At 38.0% G+C, this 10,894-nt stretch overlaps 2 protein-coding genes across 15 annotated transcripts in view; both read right to left on the bottom strand.

Moving 5' to 3' along the window:
- Positions 1–10,894, bottom strand: part of LOC146487721 (uncharacterized) — a 72,981-nt gene that overhangs the window by 19,331 nt on the left and 42,756 nt on the right. For 4 of the 14 annotated variants that reach the window (XR_014867864.1, XR_014867863.1, XR_014867866.1 and 1 more), the window contains exon 1: positions 1–75. This exon is cut by the window's left edge and continues 5,572 nt beyond it. The exons of 9 other annotated variants lie outside the window; for them this stretch is intronic. The gene's annotated coding sequence lies outside the window, so the exon portion shown is untranslated. Of the gene's footprint in view, positions 76–10,894 lie in introns of those variants that run through there. One more of the 14 variants, XM_085126401.1, reaches the window with a different exon arrangement.
- Positions 4,215–10,894, bottom strand: part of LOC146487727 (uncharacterized) — a 26,936-nt gene continuing 20,256 nt past the window's right edge. The window contains exons 2-5 of the mRNA XM_085125921.1: positions 7,942–8,054; positions 7,240–7,437; positions 4,956–5,063; positions 4,215–4,317 (exon numbers count right to left, since the gene is read on the bottom strand). Coding sequence (XP_084982047.1) covers positions 4,297–4,317; positions 4,956–5,063; positions 7,240–7,437; positions 7,942–8,054 — 440 coding nt within the window. The 3' untranslated portion in view covers positions 4,215–4,296. The remainder of the gene's footprint in view (positions 4,318–4,955; positions 5,064–7,239; positions 7,438–7,941; positions 8,055–10,894) is intronic.

Raw genomic sequence — 10,894 nt, 5'->3', positions numbered from 1 at the left:
TACCAAATTCAAACAGGCAGCGGCTTATCGCAAAACAATAGAAAACATTCGCTGACCGGAAATGCATGTACAATTAGCAGATATGGTGATTAGTTTGTTAACTTTGTGCATAGGGCGCAGAAAGGCAGAGGAGTCACATCTGACAAGATTCAGACCAATGATTTCTTCACCGTGCAACTGCGGTGAAATTCGCGCAAGTCGATCGGAGGGGGACATTGGGGTTTGCGGTATTGCGGTAAGTCGAACGTGTGGTAAATAAAATAAAATAAATGAAAAATAAAAACAAAACAAATCTCCTGTACGTTAGTGGTAGAGCATCCGAACTAGTAATTGAAAGGCCTTGGGTTTGACTCCTGATAGGAGCACTCGAATTTCTTTTTTTTTTTTGCGAGTACATGTATGTCTGTGTCACTTTCTAGAATAATTCATCATTAATAATAATAATAATAATAATAATAATAATAATAATAATAACAGTAATAATAATAATAATAATAATAATAATAATAATAATAATATCCACTTCCTTATTACAAAACTATTTTACAAGGCTACAAAGTTAAAAGATTAAAACCAAACCAAAAAGGAAGTGAAGCAAAACTATTATACAATAAAACGGGTTTCAAAGACATTTTCATCGTCCTCAACCTTAAAGACAAAAACATTCACAGATCACATGTGGTCTAAAAAGAGGACTGTTCTTGCAATGTTGATTACATCGGGGAAACCAGGAGAAATGTGGAGATACGAATCGATGAATATTCAAACCCCTCTAGGTCTAATGACTTTGAACCTGCCTATCACCTATAGTCCGGGGGATAAGCGACAAAAAAATCACAGAATTGTTCAAACAGTGATACAATTTATTTACAATTTTTATTAACCTCTTACTGGGAGTTACAAGATACAAATTATTGTACAATAAAATATACTGATATGACAACGTGAGTTTTCGTTTTTTTTTTTTTTGTTTTTTTTTTTTGTTTTTTTTTTCAGTGTGCTATTTCCAGTCGTCTTCATTATCTAACGCACTAAAATCAAGGATATAATCACGCAACAGATCCACTGCTTCAAGGTCGTTTGGCTTTCAATCATTCATTGGGACGAACGCACTCGTAGATTGACTTGTCTTGCACAACAACAACCACTCACTCTTCCCTGCGGACAAATGAAAGCCAACGCCGAAAAGCAAATGACGAGTTGCCCAAATACAGAATGCCGCGAAAAGTGGCATGTGGCGCCAAGTCTTTTTTTGGCGCCAAAATTTCTCGATCTATTCACCTCTGTAGATTGTAATATTTTACACACATTTTTATCGGCTAAATATCGCTGATAAATCGCCTTTTAGAATAAAAAAAAAAACCCGCTCCCTTCATACACACAGAAAAGAGCCGAGACATTTATATACGCCAGCACTCAGATATTTTTCTTAAAGATTAAAAAAAATTCAAACCGCTGATGATGAAATATGAACACACATTTGAGCATTGCGGGTCACTTAATTTTTAGATGGAAGATTGTTCTGGCCTAAATGCTCCAATAGAAACCAATGGTATTCTACGTAGAAATACAAAATAATTGGTCTTTTCGACAAGGAGTTGCATATACCCTGAGTAAAAATTATGTTTTCTTATAAACTATTGAATAAAGCTAAAAACCTATTTCTAACAAAATTAAATTACACCGAAAAAAAAAACAAACAAACATTGAATTTACTTGAAACAGTGACAAACACGAATGCAAAAACATCAAAAAAAAAAAAAAAAAAAAAAAAACAAAGCGATAATATCGTAAAGCAAAGCCAAAAATTGGACAACCTTGAATAACGTTCCTAACGAAAATGCAATGCAAGTAACTTGATTACATCACCATAATTACATTTAACACAACTAAGCATTGTTTGAGTTTATCGCTGACCTAGCCAAAAATATAACTTCACAATTCTATTTTACAGCTTTGTTCGCTTAATATTCCAATTCAATCTAAAAAAACGAAACCCATCCATTCTTAAGTACGACACGAAAAATTGTCAAGTGGTCAAATCACAACAATTTTATCACGATATATATAAAACCACGTTAGTCACGGGATTGCTAATAATTCTTGAAAGAACAAAGGAATGCCTTAAGTCAGTTAAGAGTCATAAATATTTCGCCTACAAAATTGAATACTACTGCTGGTCTCCTTTGCGAGGTTCTTTCCTTTGTCACGAAACGCTTCTGAAGCATTGCGTGACAAACAAATGAAGAACTAAGCACGAAGACGCCATACTACTGTTACACTGTGTTACAGTGACTAAACCACAAATTCGATTGGAGGCCAGTAAATTCTTCAACGACAAAACGTTTGAAAAACTTTCGTCAAAAATTTATATCTTAACTTATTCAACACTATAGCAAATATGCTTTCACTGTATACGACTTCGAACAACAAATTCCTACTTTTGCACTTGCGAGGCTTTCAAGGAGAAAAACTCACATCACAAAAATAAAAAATGACAAATGATTTCCATTTTCACTGACTTTTTTCCCCCGAATTTGTAAAACTCTATTAAGAGAATCCACAAATGGCTAACATTTAAACAGCCAATAGCCAAAAAACTTGTCAAATTGATTCACATCAAACATAATTTTTTAGAAATTAAGACTCGATGGAGCGTCATGTAACGTTTTGTTTTTTGTTCTAATGCTTGTCACTCCATTTAATATTGATCACGTGCACACCTGATGACCTAGCCGTGTCACATCTTAAACATGAACTCAACACAAAGCATGTTTCCCTTGACGTGAGAAGCCAAAAGGCTGATTTTTTTTTTTTTTTTTTTTTTTTATCGCAGCCTACAAAGAGAAAAAAAAATCTCACACGATCCTTCTCAAAAGATTAAATTTAGACCTAAGCGTTCATTTTCCTGAAAAACCTGAACGGATTTTTCATTGAAAGCCTAAACCACTGGCCGACACTGAAAATGAAATTTTTAAAAAAATTGCAACACGAAAGTCAAACACATCCAGTCAGACTGGCCCTAATCAAACACACGGTAAAAAAAAAGAAAAAAAAAAAAGCGATAAAACGCCTAAAACAAAAAACCCCGTACTTAACCACTCGGTTGGATTTCCTGATCTAGCCTATGGGACACAAAAACACGCTTTGACCAATAATCAGTTACACAAAAGACTGCTTAATGAACAGTGGTGCCGTCACTTTACTCCTGCACCCGGATGTCCCCATTGCCTGATGTCATCTTTGATGCATCGATGACCTCATCATTATTAGCCAATGGGGACGCACAAGACCCACGGAAGCTGCTTAGCCCGCTGAATGCATCGAGCTCTCCAGAGATGTCACTTCCGGCCTGGCTACTGAAGCCCCCCAGCCTCATGGGGGCCCCCGGTAGATCACACTGGGGTATGGCTTCATAATGCACCTGGGGTCAGGAAACAAACCCGGCAGCCTGGCGCGCGGCCTTGAGGTCATTGTAGGCCAGTTCCTCGGCAAGTTTGCGATCATCTCTTTCCTGTTTTTCCCTATCCTGCTGCTGCAGGAGGCTTCTACGCTCCTGAAGCAGCCGCCTGTGTTCCTCCTTCGTTTTCTTCTTTTTCTCAGCTTGGCTCTCGAGGCTGTCAATAGTAAGGCCGTGATGGGAGGCGTCCTGTAAGAAATGGATCGCATGAGTATCGAGTATAAAGGATAGAGTCGAGAATCGCATACGAATGCAGGATCGAGTCGCGAATCAAGACTCGAAGCAGACAGTCAACTGTCAAACCGAACTGAAAATCGTCAAAACCAACGCGGGCAGTGAGATCAAAAACTAACATTGATGTTTATCAACCTGTACACGGTGGTTCTAACTTTTGAGTTTTTGGATGAGTCCCTGAAGTGTGACCACTGTGACTGAGATGAAAGCTACTGAGCAGGACTGTCCTGAGACCCTTTTCATTATGCTGTACACAATGCTTCTAACTTTGGATCCCCTGGAGGAAGCCCTTATGATCATGACTATTCATTTGAATCAAGCAGTACTAAAGTGTATTAATAGTTGTTCAGATAGGGATGAAGACATAGCAGACTAGAAACACCACTCTGACATTTTAAATTGATGTTTTCACCACCGGAAAATGAAGCATAAAACAAGCAGTTTTTGAGCATGTAGCAGTCAACCATCTTACCTGTGCCAACCAGCTCTGCTCATTCCCTTGGTCTCCAGTCTCACGCATCTGTAACAGCTCACTACCAAGTATTGCATCTGGGGGGCTTCCACGCTCCAACTCCTGAAGAGTCTGAGCATACTGCTCATTTTTATTTATTTGGCCTTCTTTCCTAACAAATATAAACAAGCACTTAGCACCTTTTGCAGGTAACATAAAGGGGGGACATGGATGGCCCAATGGTGAGAACACTCGCCTTCCACCAGTGTGGCTCGGGTTTGATTCCCAGAGTTGACACCATATGTGGGTTGAGTTTGTTGCTAGTTGTTTCCCTTGCTCCTAGGGTTTTCCGCCCTTCATAAAGACCAACGTTTTCAGATTCCAATTAGATCAGGAAACAATGGACAGAATAGCCACTCTCAGCATTTCCCCTGAAATTCCCATTTGTTTAATTATTCATTCATTCATTCATTCATTTATCCCATCCTATATGAGCTACCGCAGTTAACTTGAAGAGGGTAACTTGTGCTGTTGTAAAGTTATTGCTATTGAGCACTTTGTGTTATATGCTTCAAGGTAGTTTCTGTGGACAAAACTATAAAGTGCTGAGCAGTACTAACTAGCATGAAATGTTCGATTTGTGATATTCAGCAAATTCACCCAAATTGAAGGATTTTACAAACAACCTCAATGAGAGAAAAAGGCCTAAGCACTTCTGTTCTATACATGTACAAGCTAATGTGAACATGTACATCTTCAAATCAAATTAACCTTAAAATGTGTATTGCACACTGCAGAAGAAATGCTGACCCCACTGCTTGCACTGGACAGTGTGGTGTCCTTCCTGCTGGGCATACCAGACTCAAGGGGATCCCAGTCAGCAGGGTCACAGCTCCGAGGAGATGATGAATCAGTCTGCTAAGGAAATACCACATTGTATAATAATCATTATTAAAAACTGGATCATTGGATGATGTAATTACAGGGTTTTAATTGGCTTAGTGTCAAAAGGGATATCAACCATCAATATTACCATTCCACGTTCAATAAATAAGCAGACAAAACAAAAACACGACCACATTGTTTGGCATGATGGGGGACGCATCCCCTGCGGTTGGCATGACAAACAACTTATAGGGTTAACCCTTTCCTGCCGGTAACCCACTAGCCTTTCCCGCCCGAGGGAAATGTCAAATTTTTCTAAATTGCTAACTATGAACTGGGAGACCACATGTCATATACCATTTAAAAGGTATTTTCTGGGGTGTGCTATAAATCACACCAACAGAGATGGAGGAGGTCACATATTAGAGTGAGAAAACTCAAAAACGAAAGAAGAAAAACATTGAAAATTTCCCTATTCGTTGTATATACTGGGTATCCCCCTAAACTATAGCTTAATGTACAGCTCTCAGTGCATTGCTTGTTGTCAGATATCAGCTGGACCCTTAACGTACAAAGGAAAAGAAAATCCAAAAGTTTGAAGGGTGGTAAATAAAGTCTCATATTGGAGGGGGGCATGATTTTATGCCTTCAATTTGTAGATCTTTCCAAGATCTTTTGGTTGTGCAAATTTCACACAAATTGACCAAATACTGTGCTCATTATTGCGTCTTGTGCCATATGGCACTTTTGGGCGGGAGAGGGTTAAAGAAAAAAATAGTACCCCCTGGTATCTATGATGTGGTTTACAACTTCTACAATTTTTCAAATGTTTCAATTTGATGCACTTACAGACTCTGACAATATCTCCTGGACAGAACTTTCTATGCATTAAAAACTGCAAATTAAGCTACAATTTGGGGGTAGATCTATCCCATGAAACGATCAGTGAAATTTTGTAATTTTTCATTTTGACGTTTGGAACTACATGTATTTCTGTCAAAGACCTGACTTCCTTCAGTTATCTTGACATGAGAAACAAATTTCACTCATGAGGACCTTTTAAATGGTACATCACACATACAAAATGGCAAAGAAAACAGTTCTACATGTACTGTAAGACTGAAATGGGTTAAAGACCCTTGTTGGTGCTTACACCAAGATTTGAAACCACCAACTCCAGTTCTACATGTACCGGTACGTGAGAATCCAACCCATTCATTTAGTTAGTGAATCCTTTGTAGGGCAAAATCTTTTCACAAGCGCAGAATAATTGAAGGCTTAATGATCCAACAAATTGGAGCCCCAGTGTGAACAAACAAGTCCATTCTTACGATAGCTAAACTGTTCCCATCAGGAATCACCTGAAGCACATACTGTAAAATGTGCATGTAGCGGACAGTCTTTTTACCCTGAAGATAGCTTGATCAATCGAAAATGTTTGGTTTTAATTCTTTTTCTTTTTAGCAGTGTAAAATAGTGCTGTTAAAATAATAATAATAATAATAATAATAATAATAATAATAATAATAATAATAACAACAACAACAACAACAACAACAGTAATAAACTGTATTAATTACCCTCAGCAGTGATTATAGCAATCATCGCACCCAGAGTCCTCAGGCTCTTTGGCAAGCGGTTAGTCACCAGGAGAGACTCTGGGGACATCGAATTTTATTACCGCAGGATTTCTGCGGTAAAACAATGGAAACCATTAAGGAAAAAAGACAATCAAAAAATTTTAATTTTTTTGATGTCCCCAGAGTCTCTCCTGGTGCCCACCTGCTGACCAAAAAGCCTGAGGACTCTGGGTAGCAGATTGTGATTATAGCACAAGTGCTCCAGTGAGGCTGAGCATTAAACGTTCACAAAGAAATAATGATCTAAATTTAATTGAACAATAACATGATCAACAAATCCCAACTGGAAGGAGGCAGGTCCATCAGCTGGTTATTTACAAGCCTGGCAAATGAGTTAAACTTGGAGCTACTGAGGAACAACTCCAGCTAACATCCAGAGCAGGACTTTAAACCAGGGACCTCTGGATTTCAATTTTTCCAAAATTCAGTTTCTGGTCTTAGAAGACTTCAGATCAGCAGATGCTCAGCCTTGAACCACTGACCAACACACTAAACACTATGGCCCTACACCTCTAAAATGAAATACAGCCATTCACATCACTCATCAATCACTTTTACCAATAACTTACCTTCAACTCAAACTCTTCTGAGATGCCAAGATTGAATTTCTTGTTTATTGGACATTCTACATCCAAAGGGAAATTTTTGGGTTCCACACAGACATTACCCACAAACTGGTCGGCTTCACTGCCCAAGTGTTCCAAATGGAACTCAATCCCAAACCAAAAACCATGCAAGAGATTTTGAATGATGGTATAGTCAACCTCCTGTTGATAGAAATGTAGGAAAAATAGTAACTAATTTTGAAAATCAGTCAAAATCTACCTATCACCAGCTGTTATTTGTTAATAAACATCATTGTTGTTGTTTCCCACAAGAGTCTTGGTTGCAGAAACCAACCGTCAGTGGGCTGCTGTGGCTTATATGCTTCAGAGTAGAGTGAAAGGGCAAAAGCAAGCTGAATTTTTTTCTTCAAGTAATTTTCTACATTTTCTGTTGCTGAGTATTTGACCACGGTGACCATCAGGCAAAGATTGTTTCATTCCTGGCCAACACCCTCAGGTGCAACATAACTCTAAAGAGTATGACTGTGTGATGCAATATTTTGACTGTACACCCTGCAGCAAATTTACATTAGTTTACAATTACATTCAGTTTTGTCCGTCAGGTCATTAGACATCACACCAACGTTAGAAATGATACAAAAAGCTAAAAATAATAACAATATAAGTTAGTACATGTGATTACATACACAATTCTATTTAACTCACTTGGTAATTTTCAGTCGTAAGTTTAAAATGTTCAGGGCATTGATGTTTCAGTGAGATGGCAATGTCTGAGGAGATACTGAATGGGAAAGTCTGTAACAAGTCAGGGCTGGAGACTAACGGTAGCCAACTAGCCACAGGCTAGTTGAAATGCAGTTTTGGCTAGTTGGTTTTGGGCTTTCACTAGCCATTTTTTGGCTAGTGAAAATTTCAGGCATTTTTATAGTGGAAAGAAACCGCAAATTGAAATCGACTCTGAGAGAACAGAGCTAACAAGTACTCTGTTGACAAATATGAAAGAATGTGGAAATACTGAAATACCAAAAAGCGAACGAACGGTAACTTTTTTTCAGGCCTTTTCCGTAACGAGCGACAAGCGATAAAAAAACTGTTTCTGCCAATAATTAGTTGCGTGTGAAAACACGCATAACGTCACCACAGTGTTGATCAGCGATCGGGTTGCAATTTACATGAACAACGACTACGAGGTTGACTGGTCACGTACGCGAACGCTTTAAGAAAAAGGATTTGTTATTGTGGAAGTTGAGGAGTGATGATTATGAAATCCATTTAATTCCTATGTTTGCTAATTATAATTAAAGTAAAGTTAAATTACCTTAACAAGGACGTGTGAATCGACATTTTTGGAAGGAATGTTTGCTATTATAAATAAACAACACGCCCGACAAGCTAACAAAACCAGTGAAATGTAAATCGAACAAATTTGACAATTTGTCTTGACCAGAACTAAATATAAAAAAATAAATAAAAACTAGGTGATATTTCTTTCATCTTTTTTAAACATATCTATTTGTATACAGTCCGTCACATTGCTTTTATGCAAATGTTTGTTGGGAATATGCGCCCAAATGAACATGTTTGAATGCTTGCCGATTGAGAAAAGGCCGTCTTTAGTTTCTAAATACGGTTCAAGATTTTAAATGATTCTCCGACTCTGACTCATCGAAGCTTATTTCGGGCAACCTGAGATGCGTTCTTACTCAGGATGTGCAGTATATTCTCGACTTAATACATAATTACACATCATTTTCTCTGGCTTAACGGGATGACAATAAAAAACCTGACGAAGTCATGTCTACAAGTTTGCGACATTTTTTCCCTATCAACATTGTATAATTTAAAAGTTAAAATGTCTACCCTTCCACAATTCCCCCCATGTTTGAAAGTTCTGGCTAGTAGAAAATTCGTTTTGGCTAGTGAAATCAAGGTTGTCACTAGCCACTGGGCTAGTGAGAAAAAAAATTAGTCTCGAGCCCTGCAAGTGATACTTGCTGGCAATTTCTCGATCCTTCACAGTCTATAAAAAATGACCAGAATATCAGGTCAAATTAATGTATTGAAGTCTCCCACTCTCGAAATTTTCTTTTCCTTCTAACCAATTTCATAGTTTTAACTTCAAGATTCTATACTTCATGAGACATATAGTCTGTAAAATTTTACACAGTTTGTTAATTAATTGCCTTGATTTCCTACCATGTTGTAAAAGTGAAGTCCTGTATGTGCCCATTGATCAGAGATTTTTAAAAGAATGACTAAAACGCACTAAAAGAATTGTTCCACGGCCATGGATAGAACTTAAATTTTCATCAATAAAAGCACTTTATTAATTAGTCTACCAATTCGAAAACAGGGGTTACCATACACGTTTATACTTCCTATCAGCTTATTAGCTTGAAACATCAACAGCAGTCCTAAACCACAAATTCTTCTTTAAAACTTACAATAACCACACAATGTTTAGTGTAGGGACTACTGCTAACAGAGCGTTTCTTTCTTGCAAATCTTTCAGCATGTGCGTGGTCGTTCGCGTCTCTAGTATTTTGCATCGTTGGTTTGTTTACGTCCCGAGAGAAAAGGGGACGTAAACAAACCAACGACGCTAAATACTGAACGACTACGCTTATGCTAAAATATTTTCCAGAAAGAAACGCTCTGTTAGCAGCGTAATTGCTGCAGAATGTCCTTTCAGAACAGTTAGACATAGGCCCGATTCCTTTCAAGTTTCCTTCCTTAGTTCTTCAGATCTGATCTTTCATCAGCACATTCAAAGCTAGAATAAACCACGATTACAACTCCATGAATTGAAGGGGAAGGCGCTGTTTGTCCACGGTTAATTTAGTCATGTATAAACAGTGATTTTCCAAAGTACAGCGCTTCGAGACAACGGACTTTGTTAAGCTTTCAGATTAATGCTACAATGGCTCGCAAAATGAAGACTACTGAAAAACATAGCCAGTTGAATGAGTTTTCGCGTGGGCTTCGCACAGCAAAGCGGAAGTCTTGTTTCGGAGTGGACAATAAATCTTGACAAAAAATAGCAAGTGAAGGACTCCTCCCTGGGTCTAATTTTTCTCTGGGAGACACGTGACCAGCCCCAACCAGGGTCTCCCCTCTCTCACTCCCTGGGACGTGAAGAGGAGAGACCCTGCGAACAAGGTTGGAAATTTCCGCCAATAAATTCTTCCTACTACCAATCCTCTTGCCAAGACTGTCTTTTTGCCACCGCATTTGATCAAAATGCACTTACATGATTGTACTCTTCTAAACAAAGCTTTATCTCTTAAAGGCATTATTTGTCTTTGTGATGTAATCTCATAATAATTATTGTGGTCTGATAGCACTTGCTCTTTTATTAAAGGTGATGCCATAAACAAGAAAAGGAAGGTACCCATAAGGACATACCAGACTTAAGTCCAGTTGAGTTTTACAAAATATATACGAGGCATGTGAACTGTGGGTCAAGGCAATGGCAAACCTAAACTTACATATATAGAGAAATACATTATTATTTTAATCTTTAGCTAATGCTTATCACTACAGTCAATGCTTTAAACTCCATCAATATAATGAGTGCTTAACCGTAATCAAAGTTGTCAGCACTTAACCCTACATGTTCAATTGAGTGCTTAACCTTAATTGCTATTTTCAGTGCTTT

The sequence above is a fragment of the Pavona decussata genome, unplaced genomic scaffold (assembly GCF_977016875.1).
Source record: "Pavona decussata unplaced genomic scaffold, jaPavDecu1.1 SCAFFOLD_13, whole genome shotgun sequence".
Classification (NCBI taxonomy): domain Eukaryota; kingdom Metazoa; phylum Cnidaria; class Anthozoa; order Scleractinia; family Agariciidae; genus Pavona; species Pavona decussata.
Note: the sequence above shows the minus strand (reverse complement) of the source record. Positions and strands in the feature narration are given on the sequence as shown.